The sequence below is a fragment of the Sus scrofa genome, chromosome 7 (assembly GCF_000003025.6).
Source record: "Sus scrofa isolate TJ Tabasco breed Duroc chromosome 7, Sscrofa11.1, whole genome shotgun sequence".
Taxonomy (NCBI): domain Eukaryota; kingdom Metazoa; phylum Chordata; class Mammalia; order Artiodactyla; family Suidae; genus Sus; species Sus scrofa.
Window position 1 is genome coordinate 61,054,379 of NC_010449.5, and position 17,622 is coordinate 61,072,000.

The following is a 17,622-nucleotide window of genomic DNA, read 5'->3' on the forward strand; positions in this document are numbered from 1 at the left end:
GATTTGTCTCTGGGTGTGATTAGAGACAGCTGTGTACCTGGGGCACCTTTAGGCAGCATGTTTGCTGATGAGTGGGGCTATGTTCCCATCTGGTTTGTTGTTGGGCCTGGGGCTTCTCAGCCTTGATGGATGGGGCCAGATTTTTCCACCATGGTCACCCTACAGGAGTTCACACCTGTGATTATTCTTGAGACCTTTGCCTCCAATGTTTTTCCCTCAGTGGGCCACAGTTGACCCCTGTTTTCCCAGGAGATCCTCCATGAAATGCAGGCAGGTCTGACTCAGATTCCTTTGGAGTCTTTGCTTTGCCCTGGGACCCAGTGCATATGAAAGCCTGTGTGTGCCTTTAAGAGTGGTGTCTCGTGAGAGGGATCGGGAGCTTGGGCTTATCAGACACAACTTAGAATAGATTTACAAGGAGATCCTGATGAATAGCATTGAGAACTATGTCCAGACACTCATATTGCAACAGAACAAAGGTTGGGGAAAAAATGTAATTGTAATGTATACATGTAAGGATAACTTGATCCCCTTGCTGTACAGTGGGGAAAAAAAAAAAAAAGAGTAGAGTCTCCATTTTCCCCAGTCCCATGGAGCTCCTGCACACAAGCACTGCTGGCCCTCAATGCCAGATGCTCCAGGGCTCCTACTGCCAGTGCTAGATCCCTAGGCATAGGAACCTGATCTGGGACTCAGAACTCTTACTCTCATGGGTGTGCCTCTGCAATATAGTTACTTTCCAGTCTATGGGCTGCCCATCCAGCGGGTATGGGGTTGCTTATATTGTGTAACCACCCCTCCTACTGTCTCAATATGGCCTCCTCTTTGTCTTCTGGAGTAGCATATCTTTTTTGATAGCTTCCAGTCTATTTTGTTGAAGGTTGTTCAGTAGGTGGTTGTAATTTTGTTGCTTTTATTAGTGAAGGTGAGCTCCTTCATGAATACTTTATTGCTTTTATTATTATTATTTTTTAGGGCTGCACCAGCGGTTTCTGAAGGTTCCCAGGCTAGGGGTTGAATCAGAGCTACATCTGCCGGCCTATGTCACAGCCACAGCAATGCCATATCAGAGCCGCATCTGTGACCTAAACCACATCTCATGGCAATGACAGATCCTTAACCCACCGGGCGAGGCCAGGGATCAAACCCGCAACCTCATGGTTCTTAGTTGCATTCGTTTCCGCAGTGGCACGATGGGAACTCCTCCATGAATACTTTTTTTTTTTTTTTTTTTTGTCTTTTTGCCTTTTCTAGGGCCGCTTCCGCGGCATATGGTGGTTCCCAGGCTAGGGGTCGAATCAGAGCTGTAGCCGCCAGCCTACACCAGAGCCACAGAAACGCAGGATCTGAGCTGCATCTGCGACCTACACCACAGCTCACGGCAATGCTGGATCCTTAACCCACTGAGCAAGGCCAGGGATCGAACCCGCAACCTCATGGTTCCTAGTCGGATTTGTTAACCACTGGGCCACGACGGGAACTCTCATGAATACTTTTAAAACATTTTTTACAATACCAAATTTCTCCATCTTTAGGCTTCAATGGCCATTAGAGGAAGTTGATACATTCCTTGAACTTCTTAAAATTCTTGTAATCTGTGACCGTTTCTCCTCTTCTTTTACTTCTTTGACAGTTCCTTCTTTATATACTCTTAGTAGAGAAGGCTTTCTTATATTTCTTCTCTCACTTTCTCGTGGTATAGTTGCTCCATATTCTTGTCCTCTGGTTCTTTAGGCAGCAAGATTGCAGATTTTCTATTGGATTTTCAGCCTTCCCATCTGGTGAGGACTGGGATCTGCCCTCAGTTTCTTAAGAGGCTTTGGTGATGTGCTGTGGGTCCCTGGAAGTGCATGCATAAGCACAGCAGGTTTCAGTGGTCCCAACTCTGTACCATTGGCAGTCACTGCTCCCACTTTCTGCTGCCACCTAGAGAGAAGCCCAATTGCACCATTTTATAGTCCTACCAACAGTGAGTGAGGGTTTCAGTTTCTCCACATCTTCACTAACACCTGATATTGATTACATTCTCCTTGGGGGGTGTGAAGTGGTATCACATTATGGTTTTGATGAGTATTTCCTGATGACTAATGATGTTGAGCATCTTTTTGTGCACTTGTTGATTTTTTTTGGGGGGGGAAAGGCACACCCATGGCATATGGAAGTTGCAGATTAGAGGTTGAATTGGAGCTGCAGCTGCCAAGCTATGCCACAGCCACAGCAACATTGGATCTGAGCTGTAACTGCAACCTACACCATAGCTTATGGCAATCCCAGATCTTTAACCCACTGAGAGGGGCAAGGGATTGAATGCATATCCTCATGGATACTGTATAGTTGGGTTCATTACTGCTGAGCCACAACAGGAACTCCTCTTATTGATTATTTGATAGCTTCTTTGGAAAAATGTTTAAATATTTGCCCATTTTTAGTCGGATTCTTTGTTTTTTTATTGTTCAGTTTTAAGTGTTCTTTTGAAAAATTTTAATTGTGGTTAAGAAAAAAAAATAACATAAAATTTACCATCTTAACCATTTCTAAGATAATTTGTACAATTCAAGTGTTAAATATTCATATTCGTAATCAATCTCCAGAACTTTTTTATCTTGCAAAACTGAAATTCATATCCATTAAATAATTTTCCATTAACTGGCAACCACCATTCTACTTTTGGTTTCTATGAATTTGACTACTCTAAATACTTCATATAAGTGGAGCCTTACAATGTTTTCTTTTTGTGACTGGCTTATTTCACTTAGTGTAATATCTTCAAGTTTGTAATAGTCCATTACATATTCTAGATACTAGTCCCTTATCACATATATGATTTACAAATATTTTCTCTCATTCTTTTCACTTTCTTAATATCATTAGCAGCACAAAAGTTTCTAATTTTGTTTTATTTTTATTTATTTATTTTAAAATCATTTATTTTTTTGGCAGCACCTCAGCATGTGAAACTTCCTGAGGTGGGGATTGAACCTGTGCCACAGCAGTAACTACAACCATAGCATTGACTAAGTTGAATCTTTAACCAGTTGAGCAACCAGGGAATTCCAAAAGTTTCTAATTTTGGTGAAATTCAATTTATCTATTTTTTTCTTCTGTTTCTTGTGCTTTTGGTGTCATATCTTAAGAGACCATTGCCTGAAGTTCCCACTGTGGTGCAACAGGATCAGCAGCAACTATGGTGTGCTGGGATGCAGGTTGGATCACTGGCTTGGCACAGTAGGTTAGGGATCTGGCATTGCTGCACCTGCAGAGTAAGTCACAACTGTGGCTCAGATTTGATCTGATCCCTGGTCCAGGAACTACATATGCTGTGGGGTGGCCAAAAAAGAAAAAAAGAGAGAGAGGGACCATTGCCCGATAAAAGATTTACCCCTCTGATTCTTCTAAGAGTTTTATAGTTTTATCTCTGACATTTTTGAGTTAACGTTTGTATATGATGCGAGTTAGGGGTCCACCTTAATTCTTTTTCATGTTATCCCTGAACATTTGTTGAAAAGAATGTTCTTTCTCCCATTGAATTGGTCTTGGTACCCTTTTTGATAGCGTCTCTTCTTTATATACCCACTTTCCCTGGGGGATCTTCCTAGCTCCTGTACCCAACCATGGGCCAGTAACTCAGATACGTATCTTTCCAGCCTCAACCTTCCTTACTCATATATAACTTGATATCTCCATTTAAATGTTTCTCACACATGTTCAAGACTGAACTCATGATTGTCTCTTTCAAACATGTTCTTTTCCCCATGCATTTCCCCCCACCCTGTTTTGTCTCAGCAAAACAGAGCAGGATCCTACTTGCTTAAGCCAGAAACCTGGAGTCATATTTGACGCTTTTTCCCTTAGGCCCCACATCCACTTGATCACTAAGTCTGGGTTGACTTCTCTTTGGAAATATATATCCTGAATCCATCCCTCATCCTCTGTCACCAGCACTCCCACGAAATCTGAGACATCATTATTCTGCTGGAATACAGTCTCCTAACTGGCCTATCTTCATGGACAATTTTAAACATATACAAAAGAGGAGGAGGGTTATAGGATGGACGCCCATGTATCCATCACCATCAACTACAATAACCACCAGCATAAGCTTGTTCCTACCTCATCTATATACATCCTCTCCTCTTCCTGCCCCCGCCCCCTTTGGACTGCTTTGAAAGGAATCTATTAGACTGATCTGTGACCATGTCCAGGAATGCCAGCTCAAACAGATACTCTTCCATGCTCTTTAACATACAACGTTGATTGTGTATTTCCCCCCCCCTTTTTTTTTTTTTTTGTCTTTTGTCTTTTTGTTGTTGTTGCTGTTGTTGCTATTTCTTGGGCCGCTCCCGCGGCATATGGAGGTTCCCAGGCTAGGGGTCGAATCGGAGCTGTAGCCACCGGCCTACGCCAGAGCCACAGCAACGCGGGATCCGAGCCGCGCCTGCAACCTACACCACAGCTCACTGCAACGCCGGATCGTTAACCCACTGAGCAAGGGCAGGGACCGAACCCGCAACCTCATGGTTCCTAGTCGGATTCGTTAACCACTGCGCCACGACGGGAACTCCGTATTTTCCCCTTTAAATCTCTTCCTTGGTTCCCCATTGCTTCTAAGAAAATGACAAAAACCCTTCCTAGGGTCCATCCAGCTCTGCCAACCTCTCCAGCCTCATAGCTCAGCACTTCACTGCTCACCTCTACCCTCCAGACACAAAGGCTCTGTTTGTTTCTCATATATGCCACACACCTCAGGGCTTTTGCACATAATAAGCCCTCCACAGCGACCCTTCTCCCCCAGTCTGATTAGCATCCCTTGGCTATCAGCTCAAATGCTGCTGCTGCTGCTGATTCAGGGAGGTCTTCCCTGATTTGCATAGTTGATCAGGGCTCCTTGACAGAGGTCCTCCTAGGACACTGTGCTTTTCCTTCATAGCATACATTGCACAGTTATAATTATGTATTCATCTCTATAAATATGTATGTCATGTCTGCCTCTCCTACCAGGCGTCTTGGGGATAGTACCTTGCCTTATTCTCCATATACACAGCACTTACACAGAGCTGAGGAATGCAGACATTCAGCTGGCATTTCTAGGAGGGAGGCAGAGGGGCCAGCAGTCTTCTGAGGGCTGTGCTTTTGCCAGCCTCTCCTGGGATTGTGGTTCTTCTGACCACAGAGAGCCAGTGGCCATCTGCCATAAAGCAGGTTCCCGGCCTGGCTTTGTTATTCCCCCAGAAAGTTTGCTTTTCCTCCCGGCCTTAGACTTTCTTGCCATTTCGCAGAGAAGTAACTGAGGCTCGGAAGGACAGAGTGGCTTCCCCAAGGCCCCTCAGTGCTGAGAGGCACTTCCAGGCCTGCCTCCCTGTCTTCCTGCCCCCACACCAGGCTCTTTCGGGACTCTGAGACCACTTGAGACTGCCTATGCCCTCAGAAGAGCCGGGTGGGTCCCCAAAGTCAGAGTGATTCTGCCACACCTCATGGCAGCCTTGCGTGGGGGGCGAGCATCTGAGGGTGTCTGTGGTCCCTTCTCTCAGCAGGCCCGGCAGAGGGTGGCCCCCAGGAGCACAGGAGTACTCTGTTTCTGAATGAATGCAATCCTGTGTTTAGACCTGAATGACCAGCTTCTTGTCTGGAAACATCCAGGTTCTGAGTGGCCTGCCAAGAAAAAGTGGTCTGTGACCAGGGCCGGGGTGCCAGCTCAAACATGCTACTCCAGCAGTGGGCACCGAGGGATGAGGCCAGCAATAGGCAGGCACGCTCTGCAGAACTGATTCCCTGCTCTGTGGCAGCCTGGGCTTTGTAGGAAGTCCTGCAGATGTCCAGGAGCCAAGCTTCTAGGTTTTGGCTATTTGTCTGTCTGTCTCTCTGGGGACTCTTCTCACTGTAGGCCTTTGAGCTCTGGCCAGGAAGGGGGCAGCAACTGCTGGTCTCAAACCTCTGATGGAGGGGAGGGAGAGAGTGGGACCCTGAGTATGGGTGGGCCTGCACTGCAGGAGCCCCTCTGGGCCTGGGGTGTGGTGAGAGGCAGTCCATGGGTGCCATCCAGGTATAGAGGGCCCTGCTTGCAGCCACGCTCTCTGGCTGTGGTCCCAGGGCAAAGATTCAGGCACGTAGGACACGTATGGAGCTTTGTGGGTGCATCTCCGCTTCCCAGGGGGAGCTCACCTCTAGGCATCCTTCAAGGGACATGATAGGACGGGGTGGGGGCAACTCCACTCTCAGTGGTGTGGGCAGGGGTGTGAAACTCAGTGGGCAAGGTGGTGAGGACTGGCACCTTCCCCAAGGCTAGGCCATGCCTCTCTCATATCCTGAAAGCAGCCCTGACCATCTGCAGGCCAGAGAGGGGATTCTCCCCATTTTTTTGAGGAGGGAGGTGCCTGGGGGACACCTAGAGGGTCAGGTGGAGCCAGAGGTGAACTTGAGTGAGTTCTCTCACTCTAGGTCTCTTGTTTGAGTCCTGAGGCCCTGCTGCTGCTGAACAAACTACTAGGACTTTTCGACAGGGGGCATTTGTCTATTTGGTTAACAGTTATTGAGCACTTACTATCCGCCTGAAGCTGTGCGAGGCCCCTGGGGTGGAAGTTGACTAAGGCGGTCTAGTGGGGACACAGCCACAATAGGCAGTGCAGCAAAGGAAGCCATCTGAGCGGCTGGGTGGGCAGAGCAAGGGCAGGGTCTGCTCTCCCTGGAGGTACAGGTGGCCAGGCTTCAGCGAGGAGAAGTGCTAATGGATGAGGGCCAGGGGAGCTCCATCTGGGGCAGGAGCAGCTTAGCCGAGCGGGGCTCAGGCAGAGCGGGAGGGGCAGCCCATTAGGAGGAGAGGAATCAGCCTGAGCACTTTGTTCTCAAAATCTGCCTTTCTGGTGTGCTGAGAGAGCCCAGGCCGGGGTGGGGGGGTCAGGGAGCAGGGAAAGGCGGTCAGTGTGCTGGTCCAGTCATCCAAGTAGCTTGGCTGTGGAATAAGCGAGGGAGACAGGGCCAGCCTTGCTGTCGGCTCTCCCAGCTCCCGTTGGATGAGAGGACCAGAGTTTTTGAGATGCCTGTAGGTAGGAGTTCTTGTTAGCACCAGAGCTCAAAGAGGTCCTTATTCCAGCTGAATCCAGCCTCCCCATGAGGGCTGGTCCAGCCCACATCTCCTGAGCAATGAGCTCTCCCAGTTTGGTTCTTGGAGTAGGGGAGATAAAAGCAGGGGGCGGGGGGAGTACATGTCTGATATGGGGAACCCCACTCCCCAGAGGGACTCTGCATAGTCATCTTAGCCCAAAAGACCCTCCCACCCCCCACCACCTCTGTCTTCCCTCATCCTCCTTCATGGGGCCTGTGGGGAGAGCGGGAGCCAGGCTTGTATCAGGGAAAGCTCTAGGAGAGGGCAGTGTGCCAGGTAGGAAGAGTGCACACCTTCGGCCAGTCTGGAGTTTGGATTTGAGCTCCAGTTGTGTGTCATTTGTGGTCTTTGGGCAAGCCAGTTGTGGGGGTTTCGGGTCTTGGCTGCAAGGCCGGGCCCTGGAAGCAGGATGGAAAATTGAAAAGCAGTTGAGGTGGGTGGACCCCCTTTGCTGCCTCCCAGACAGGGGCAGAGGTGGGGGAGCTTGGCCCATGGCCCACCTGCCTCTCCACTCCCTTGCTCATTTTAGACCCAGTCTCCTGGTGCACCTGGTGACTCCACCCCCACACACCTGCCGCTCTCTCCTGCCTGTTCCCTGTCTCACTCACCTCTACATCCTGTATTTCCCAGTTAGGATTCACCAGAAAGGGATTCTGATGGGCCACCCATCTTTTTGTTCTAAAGAGGCCATGGGTCAGCCTGTGGGTGGCTTTGCTTGGGTCTGGAGCATACCTGTGACTCTGTTGGCCATGGTCAGGGTCACCTGGGATAAACTGGGCCATCTTGGGAAGCCGGGCTTCTGCTGCCACATCCCCCATCATTTCAAATCTGGCACAATGTAGGCAAGGGAAGCGAAGCCTGTTCCTGGCCCAGGGGTTCTCAGACCAGCTCCTGGGAAGCAGGTATGTGACCAGGCTGAGGGCTTGCCCCACCTGGAGTCCTTTGCCAGGGTTGCTGAGCAAGACAGTAGGATTGGGACCCAGCATGTGACCCCCAACTCACTGAGTCCCGCCCCCTCGCACTCTGTATGGAACTCAATTGTGGGATTCTCTCCCCTTTTGCGAATGGATGGAAAGGGCAAAGCTCTTGCCCAGGATATGGAATATCAGCTTAGAAAATAAAAAGTAAGGGACAGTTTCTGTGGAAGTGTGTATGTGCAGCTTTGATGTAAGACGAAATAGTTATTTTTCAAAAAGGAAGGTGCCTTTCAAGTTTCAGTGTGTTGATGAGGCTGACTCCATCCACATTATTCCAATTTCCCTTGGGGGGAGGTCTGTCAACCAGTTTCTGGGTAGTGTGTTGGGACAGTGGCCCCTAGAGAAAGGTAGGAGGCTCTTGGGAAAGACACAGTGTGGCTCAAAGCCAGCCGCTGCCACTCAGGAAGGCTGGTCTTACTTCCTTGGCACAGCATAGGAAATGTACTCTGTGACCTTAACGGATGAAGGAAATCTCTATAAACAGTGTGATGCCCTGTCTCGGCGAGGATGTTCCTGGAACTCCAAAGGGCTGGGTGAAGGTATAGGCAGGTCAGGGCCTCAGGTTCAGAACTCACACAAGAGGATTGGCCTTGGAGACCAGGACATATGCATTTTTCTCTGAGTCACAAAGAAAGGAGGGGTTTAAAATCATCCGACCTTTTAAAAGCCTGAAGCTGAAACTCATGACCCAACAATGCCAATGCTAAGTGTTTACTCATTGAAATGAATACCTGTGTCCACAAGGCAGGTGCTGGAATGTCTGTAGCAGTGATTTTGTAATCAGCAAAAACGGGAAACACAATGTAGGTTGCCCCTCAAGAGTAAAATTAATAAATCAGTTGCAACCTGTCCTTAAAATGGGGTTCTTAACATTAGTGAAAATGCACAGTTTACAACCACACACGGTACCATGGATGAATCTCACAAACGCGCTGCTGAGTAAAAACCCGCCCTGTGTGATTCCATCCATAGAAAGTCCCTGAAGAGGCAAGGACCATCTCTGCTGTTGGAAGTCAGGACGGTGGTTCCCCTTGACGGGGGCACAAGGAGCAGGCGGGGCTCCTGGGGACTGGGTTTTCAGGTGCGCTCCACTGTGAAACGCATTGCACTGCACACTTGCTTTATGTGCACTTTTTAATATGTAAATTATATGTCAGTAACAAGTTAAAAAGATATAGTTACCTAAATGCTACCCCCAGAGCTTCTGATTTAATTGGTCTGAAACAGGGGTCAGGCATCATTTTTGTTTTTTTAAAAAAGCTCTACAGGTGGGAGTTCCCATCGTGGCGCAGTGGTTACCGAATCTGACTAGGAACCATGAGGTTGCGGGTTCGATCCCTGACCTTGCTCAGTGGGTTAACGATCCGGTGTTGCGGTGAGCTGTGGTGTAGGTCGCAGACGTGGCTCGGATCCCGCATTGCTGTGGCTGTGGTATAGGCCAGCAGCTACAGCTCCGATTCGACCCCTAGCCTGGGAACCTCCATATGCTGCAGGAGTGGCCCTAAAAAAGGCAAAAAGACAAAATAAATAAGTAAATAAATAAATAATAAATAAAAAGCTCTACAGGTGATCCTAGTGGGTACCAGCAGGCTGTACATTAGAGTTAACAGAATGGTCTCTTTCCCTTGGGTAGGTGGCAGGCTGTGTGCCAGGAGGCAGAGGTGGGGTGGGGTAACCTGTGGGAATGTGGAAGAGACCCAAGGTCCAGGCTGCTGAGCACTAGTGGCTGACATTCCTTCCAGGACAGGACCCCTCAGCTCCCGTCCCTAGATGGCTCTTTCTGTGGCCTCTGGGTTTGCACTCTCAGGGCCCTGCTACTAAAATGGGCTTTTTGATTGGAAGAGAAGGTGTCTCCTTGGAGCTGCATGGGGCCCAGCATCCTGGCTGCAGGAGAGGCTGGAGCTGTTCCTCGCCTTGAGAGGAGCTGACGGGTAACAGGATGCTCTGTCCACTGGAAGACAACTGGGGAGGGTGTGGACACCTTCCTGAGGGAGGAGATGCCCCAAGAAACCCACCTGTGACCACAAAGGACCAGCTGGCGGGGGCTGCCAGGCCTGGCTGAGCTTTCTGCTTCAGCATCAGCTGCGGGCACCGCTATTGCCAGAACCCTGAAGAGCTGGGGTGGGAGGTTTGCCCTGTGTTTGGGGAGGTTGTGGTGAAGGGGGCTGGGTAGGCTGGGGAATGTTTCCTGGGAGTGCAGCCAGTGTGCACGGCTCTGGGGGAGGGAGGGGCCCAGCCTGGCCTTTCTCTACTCTATCTACTCGTCTAAGCCTCTTGACCCTTTCCCCTGTGTCTTACACCTCCCACCTGAGCACCCCTTTGACCAGTCAACCAGCATGGATTGAGTGCCCTGTGCTGCTGGGCCAGGGCTGTGCCTATTCCATGTGCTGGGGCTCCTGGAGGGAAGGGCCCATCTGTGGGTGACCCCATCAGCTCCTGTCTGCCACTCTCTCCCCTTACTACGGGGCCCCCATCATTCTCTGTGCCTCCTTCACTCTTACTGCCTGGCTTTTGTTCTCCCCTCCTCCCTCCTGAACTGTCACATCTCTTTCTGTCTCTTTAGCTCATTGGTTTAGCAGACCCTGGGTGCCGGCTGTGTGCTGGGGATGCAGAGATGGGTAAGACACACCCTGGTGGAGCTCAGAGGTATAAACAGACAATCACAGTCTGGTGTGGTAGGTGCTGGAGCAGAAGCATGAAAGAAGGGACATGGGACCACAGAGGAGGGATGACCCGCTCTGTAGCGGGGGAAGCATGGAAGGCTTCACAGAGAAGGGACCTCTGAACTGGGCCTTGAAAAATGACTGGGAATTCCCCAGGTGGAAGAGTATGGCAAGGAATTCCAGATAGAGTGACCATGGGGGTTGAGGGGCTGCTGTGGTGAGGGAGCTAAGGGGCTCAGCTGAGCTGCCTGGGTGAGGCTGGAAAGGGAGCAGGAAGGGCAGAAAGGGCAGCTGAGGAGGCAGATGGGGACTACAGAAGGAAAGTCAGTAGGAGTGGGCTGGGCTCAGATCTGGGCGCCCAATGGCTCTGTGAACAGTGTGGATGTGGGAGGAGGCCAGGTGTGTGAGGGCAAGGCTGGAGACAGGTTTAGTTAGGAAGCTGTTGCTAGCCTCCAGGAAAAAGATGGTGGTGGCCTGGGCTTGCCGGGTACCTCAGGAGTGGGGAGAGTGGCTGGTACCCTGGGCTCCTGCTTAGTGGGAAGACTCTCAGAGCCTTGGGGGTTGCCTAGCGGTGGGGCTTGGGAGAAGCATGAGTTGAGGCTTCTGGCCTGGGAGACTGTGAGGCTGGGGCCCTTCAGGGAGAAGCAAATTCGGGGGGATGATGCTGAGCTCATCTTGATGGATTCATCTAGATGGCAGGTCAGGAGGGATGAAGTGTCAAGGTTAGGGATTTTTATTTTAGCTGTGAACCATGGCATATGGAAGTTCCGCGGCCAGGAACCGAGCCTGTGCCCACAGTTGCAGCAGCACTGGATCCTTAACCTTCTGTGTCACAGGAGAACGTCCAAGGTTTGGGATTTAGACTGGGGAGTGTCTTCCTGGTGCAGATATTTGGAGCCAGGGGTGGGGGGTGAGGCATCCAGAGCAAGGGTGCATGTGTCAGGTGTCCTGCGAGGCTTTGTCCACGAGGTGTGTGGGAAGCAGCTAGACGCTTGCATCTCTGGGTCCCCTATGCACTCCTTCTCTCTCCCTCTCCTAACCTCTCTGTACCTCCCCTTTCTTGACGGGCCTGGCTCCTCTCAGGACATCTCTCAGTGCTAGCTGCCCATCCCCTCCCTCTGAGCAGCCCCAAGGCTGGGCAGGCCCATACCGGGCCTATGGGATGATAAGCTCTGCAAGTATGTGTGGAAGGAATGAAGGAATGGGCAGTGAGCCTGAGTTCCCACTCTGGCCCGTGAGGCCCGAGGGCAGGGCAAGCACCAGCTCCATCCTCTGGACAGGTGTCTTGCCTTTGGACCAGGCGAAACAGGGTAAAAGGGCCTCATCTAGGAATTTTCAAATCTTTACTACATTTTATTTTATTATTTTATTTCATTTCGTTTCATTTTATTTATTTTATTTCATTTGGCTGTGCCTGCAGCATAAATAAGTTTCTGGGCCAGGAATTAAACCCGCACCACAGCAGTGACAACGCTGGATCCTTACTGCTAGGCCACCGGGAAATTCCTCTACCCCCTTTAGTATCCAAAATGCTACGCCTCCCCTGCTCCATCCCCTTCATGACCATAATGGCAATTTTTGTGGCTTTGAAAAATGCATATGGCTTTGAAGGCCCCTGACATTAACTGCAGGTGGAGATGAGATGGGGATGCATGGCAGGGGGTGCAGTCCACAGCCTATAGAGCAAGAGCAACTTGCTAGAGGAGGTCTATGTGGGAGCAGACAGAGGCTGCCAGCAGGGTGGGGGACCCAGGTTGGCTGCCCACTCTCTAGCTCCCTGCTCTTGCCATCTCCCTCCTCTGGGTTGGTCCTTGAGTGGACCCTGCCTGAGTGGTTCTGTTGGTGAATTCTCCATGACCATCACCCCAGACCTAGCTTTTCATCTGACTTTGCTCCCATCTCTTTATTTGTACTCATCTAAAAAAATACTGTAGGAGAAAAGAGGACTCAGTAGAAAGGCTGACTTGAAGGTGTTCTTGAAAGCAGTGCATTTTTGGCCATATCCAGGGTCTCTGTGTCAACAGCATTATCAGGACAGCCAGGAGAGGGGCTGGCTTTAGTCAGTGGATATGAAAGAATGGCTTGTGACCATCCTGTTCATCACACACAAAGGGGCTGCTTTTAGTTTAAACATATTTGAGTCATTTCCCCCAAGCAACTCCTGTTTGAATGATTGATTGATTGATTGATTTGCTTTTGAGGTCCTCACCCACGGCAAGTGGGTGTTCCCAGGCTAGGGGTCGAATTGGAGCTACAGCTGCCAGCCTACACCATTGCCACAGCAACACAGGATCCAAGCTTGTCTGTGACCTATACCAGAGCTCACAGCAACGCCGGATCCTTAACCTACATCCAGGCCAGGGATCGAACCCACATCCTCATGTTTCCTAGTTGGGTTGGTTTACCCCTGAGCCACGAAGGGAACTCCCAACTCCTGTTTTATTGGTATTCTTTTCTTCATGGAGATGCTGTGGGAAATGTGACAGCCTTTTGTTATTCTCGTGGCCCCTCTCTCCAGCCTCGGTCCTTGACCTTGCTTACACTGTTCATAGCTTCCTCAGTCCTGTCTTGAGTGCCCAATGCATGCTAGTGTTGCCCTGGGCTTAGCGGGTGTAGAGGAAGCAGAGTCCCTGATGTCCCTGAGCCCCTGGAGACGGGTAGGTAGAGCTCACCGACACAGTGTGACAGGTACTCAAGAGGGAGCTGGGGATTTGGGGCTGAGAAGGTCCCTGAGAAGGTCCTCTTAGAACCTAAGGACCATTGGGTTTAGAATGCATGCAGTGGTGTGGTTATCCATGCAGGTTAGATGATGGAAGCCAAGCAGGATTATAGTCCTACCCAGTTAGTAAGGCTTAGCTTCCTTTTCTCTGGGAGTCTTCTGTAACTCTTTTACTCTGCATGTCCTCTGAGCCCCTGCAACCCTGACAAATCACACTTTCCAGTGCCCGAGTGACAGGCCCCCTGCCTCTGAAACCATGGCCAAGCTCCTTCTTCCACCTTTTGGGGTCCTGTTTTTACCTTGGTCCTCCATGCTGGCGTGTGTTCCTTAGAGCAGAGCCCACACCCTTCTCCTCTGGCAGCTCCTGGGCTGTGGGGTTCAAGCTCTTTAAGGACTTAGTGGTTTGTCTTGTATACTCCTTGCCTTGGGGGCCTCTCCTCTCAAATCACACAAACCAAGAAAGAAACAGAGAGATGAAAGAGAGGGATGGAACCTGCCACTCAAAAATTAAACAGAAGTGCAGTAACAATATCACAGACAGAACTAAAAGGCAAATGACAAACTGGGGGAAATTTTAGCAAAAAGATAAACTAGGGATTAATATTCTCAACAAAGAATGTCTATAGATCAATAAGAAAGACATGAAGTTCCTTACAGGCAATTTACAGATGAAATCGCAATGATTAATGTGTATTTGGCAAAAATGTTCACCCTATCAGTAAGCAGAAATAGAAATGAAAATTATATCTTTTCACCTATCAACTTTGCAAAGGTGAGAAAAGACAGTACCCAGTGCAGGGCCTGGATGTAGGGCAACAGGCACCCTCGTATAGTGCTGATGGCTGTGCTCATTGGTACAGCATCTGGAAAGCATTTTGGAAGTGAGTCTAAAGATCCTGAGAAATCTTTATTCTCCATCCAGTAATTTCTTCTGAGAATCTATCTGAGGAATGAACAGTGACATTGGGAATTTCTCGTGAAATCATGTTAAGCAACAAAAGTAGGGCATACAAATTATATGATACATAATCCCACTGACATAAATTACACATTTATGCATATTTTCTTTGGATGATTTTGGGGGGAATATTTTTTTCTTTTTATGGCCTCACCCACGGCATATGAAGGCTAGGGGTCGGATCGGAGTTGTAGCTGCCAGCCTACACCACAGCTTACAGCAACACCAGATCCTTAACCCACTGAACGAGGCCAGGGATCAAACCTGCATCCTCATGGATACTAGTCAGATTCGTTTCCACTAAGCCACGACAGGAACTCTTGGGAATTTTTTTCTTATGGTTAATTTTGATCATCATACTTTACACATTTTATATTTCTCATTTTCTATAATAAGCATTTAAAAGAATCAATCAGGGTAGGGGGAAGTCTCTGTGAAATGGGTAACAATGGAACCAATTAATCCAGAACTTAGCTTTAAGACGTCAAGGGGTCAGACCACTGGTACAACCTGTCCCTTTGCAAGATTCAGGAAATGCATGATGTGTGCACCAAAACTCTCTGTAAGGTTGAGGGCAGAGGTCAACAGGCCACGTGGCTGAGGTTGGGCTCATTTGATGGGTGAGATTACCGGGCTCTTCACTGTGTGACACTAGGTACAGCCTGGCCCTTGGCAGGTTTCAGTTTTCTATCCGTGTAGTGGGAGGGTGGGGGGTTGGATTAATAACCTTGGAGGGTCTTGGCAGGTCTCAGCTGAGGCGGTCACTCTGTTCTTGAAGAAGAAATCTGCGACTTTGCCAGGTTACATTACTTGACAGGGATGGAGCTCTGGGATCTGCAGCCTCCAGGTTCCACCTCCTTACCTGCTCAGAGACCACTGTTGCCTCTTCATAAGCACCACACTATCCTGCCTTGGCCACCCTCCCCTCCCTTCTCATCAGCCCCTGGATCCCCTCAGTTGTGGTTGGTTTGACCGCTCAGGCTTTACTGATTCCTAGTCTTGCTGCTTTGGAGGAGCACAAAGAGGAGACAGAACACTAGACTTTAGAGCTGTTGAGTGGAGGCATGAACTCAAAAGCCTTTGGGGAGGCCTGACACCCCACCCCCCAGGAAGAGGGTGTCTCCTCCCTCGCAGGCCCTCTGGGACATTTTTGAGATGGCTTGGCTCTCAGGGCCAAGCTCCCCGGACTGTGGTGTGGAGGCCACCTTCTGCCTTGGGGAAGCCCTGCCCCCTTGGCCCACATTCACCTGTGGGCTGACTGGCGTTCGCGTCCACACCTGTGCTGCATCAGCTGCTCAGCCTCAATAAGGCCTCCGGTGCTCAGACTCCTTTCCCAGAATCCACAGGTTTATGGTAGCACTGCCTTCAGCCTGAGCAAGCTCAGGGTCCTCCCTTCCTCCCAGGTGCCTTCCCAAGGGTGGGCCTGGAGGCCTAGCAGCTGCCAGGTACATGGATTTTCCTTCGTGCCCAGGCATGAGCTGAACTTCAGGCTTCCAGAAAAGATAGGAGTGAGATTCCCTCCGTCAGCTGTCCCCTGCCTCTGCCTGGGCTGCTGCCTCTGGACTGTGACACCTTCAGCCTCACCCTCAATAGTGGGGCTGGTCTTGGGAGGCAGGCAGAAGCTGCCCTGGGCAGGGTGGGGCTGGCCGGGAAAGCTGTCCCCAAAGAGCTCCCCTTCCTCATGTGGGCCTGTTTCTCCTCAGCAACCAACAGATGCATGGAAAGACGGCTTCTCTGAAGAGCACAGAGAAACCAGGCAGGGTCCAGACACCCCCAGACTCCAGGTGAGGCCCTTCTTCCAGGAAGGCATACACACACAAACACACTGGGGGTGGGAAGCCCTCCGGAGGTAGCCTTAAGGCTGTGTCAGGGGGTCGGTTGGGCATAGGCCGGGGGCCTCTCCCTCCCACCCCCAGGCTTGTCCTTGGTGCACTGGGACCTAGAAGAGTCCAGGCTTCTCGGGTTACCAGCTGTCTCCCTGCCCACCTGTCCTCAGGCCAACCTGGTTAGGGCCGAGGTTTGCATTTCAGCACCACCCCTCTCGGCCAGCCTCGGTAGCCTCCGTCAGGTCAGGTGGGTCTGCCCAGCTCCAGGGGAGGCGGCTGCAAGGAGGGCAGGCCTGCTGGGATCATGGCCCACGGCCAGGCCCCTGAGCCTTGAGTCTGATACTTCTGCCTCACCCACTTCCCATGCTGGTCCCCGTCCCTGGGCCTCCTACTCATTCATTCTGGGGTCTGCTCCTCTGCGTGCCTCTTGGCTAGAGAAATGAGGGAGAGGGCTTTTGACACAGGGTGGGAGGATAGCCCCTACATATCTCTGGGAGATTGAGGCTTGGGCTGAGCACCTCCGCAGGGGGCTGCTGCTGACGGCTGTCTGGGAGGAGGGCTCTCTTCGACCCCCGCCTGCATCAGGAGTGCCCTCCCCTGGGGAGCTGTGTGCTGGATGAGCTGACCACTTTGCTGCAGCCTCTAGAGAAGGGCCTCCGTCTCTAGTCTCTGCCCCAAGTTTGTGCCTTGAGGCCAGGGCAGAATTGGCACTGAGGCACCATGGGTAGGACCCAAGAGATCCTCATCCCTGGAATGGCTTGTCTCCTTTGCAGTCTGCGCTGGCCACGAGCCTTGAAGGGTGAAGACATAAAGAAGTGCAGCCAAGGAGGGGTGAGTATGTGAGGGCCACTTCTCACCGCCCACCGGTGGAGGGGTCCTGGGCTGCCTGAATTCAGTGACTGCTGGCTCCTTGGCCGCTGGCCTGTCACCAGGAAACCTGAGTGGGTGTCCCTTCCTGGGTGGGAGTTGTGTCTCCTTCTAGTCACAGGCTGCCTGTAGGGACCCTGTGTCACTGGGAAACAGGCTATGCTTGGAACTCAGCCCTCCACACCCCCTGGCTGATTACTGGCTGCTTCAAGCCAAGTCCCCGTCGGACCCCCCAGCCCCCACCTCCTGTGCCATTATCTCCTGGTGGCTGGAGCAGGGCTCTCTGGTGGCCTGATCCCCCAAGACTTCTCAGACCCAGCTTGTGTGTTTGCAGACACTACTGACTAAATACAACCAGCAATACCACAAACTGTTTAAGGACATCCCCTTGGAGGAGGTGGTTCTCAAAGGTGAGCCGTCTCCTAGTGTGGCTGGACAGGTGCCTGCAGTGCCCGTGGCCCGGGTCCTCTCCCCCAGAGCCTCTGGGCACAAATCAGATACGGGAACCAGCTG

At 50.9% G+C, this 17,622-nt stretch overlaps 1 protein-coding gene across 4 annotated transcripts in view; it reads left to right on the plus strand.

The window, feature by feature from the left end:
• GRAMD2A (GRAM domain containing 2A) overlaps positions 1 to 17,622 on the plus strand; it is a 45,727-nt gene that overhangs the window by 21,596 nt on the left and 6,509 nt on the right. For 3 of the 4 annotated variants that reach the window (XM_013978112.2, XM_013978113.2, XM_021099127.1), the window contains exons 2-4: positions 16,120 to 16,200; positions 17,016 to 17,073; positions 17,444 to 17,519. In XM_013978112.2, coding sequence (XP_013833566.1) covers positions 16,120 to 16,200; positions 17,016 to 17,073; positions 17,444 to 17,519 — 215 coding nt within the window. Of the gene's footprint in view, positions 1 to 14,744; positions 15,862 to 16,119; positions 16,201 to 17,015; positions 17,074 to 17,443; positions 17,520 to 17,622 lie in introns of those variants that run through there. The other variant, XM_021099128.1, reaches the window with a different exon arrangement.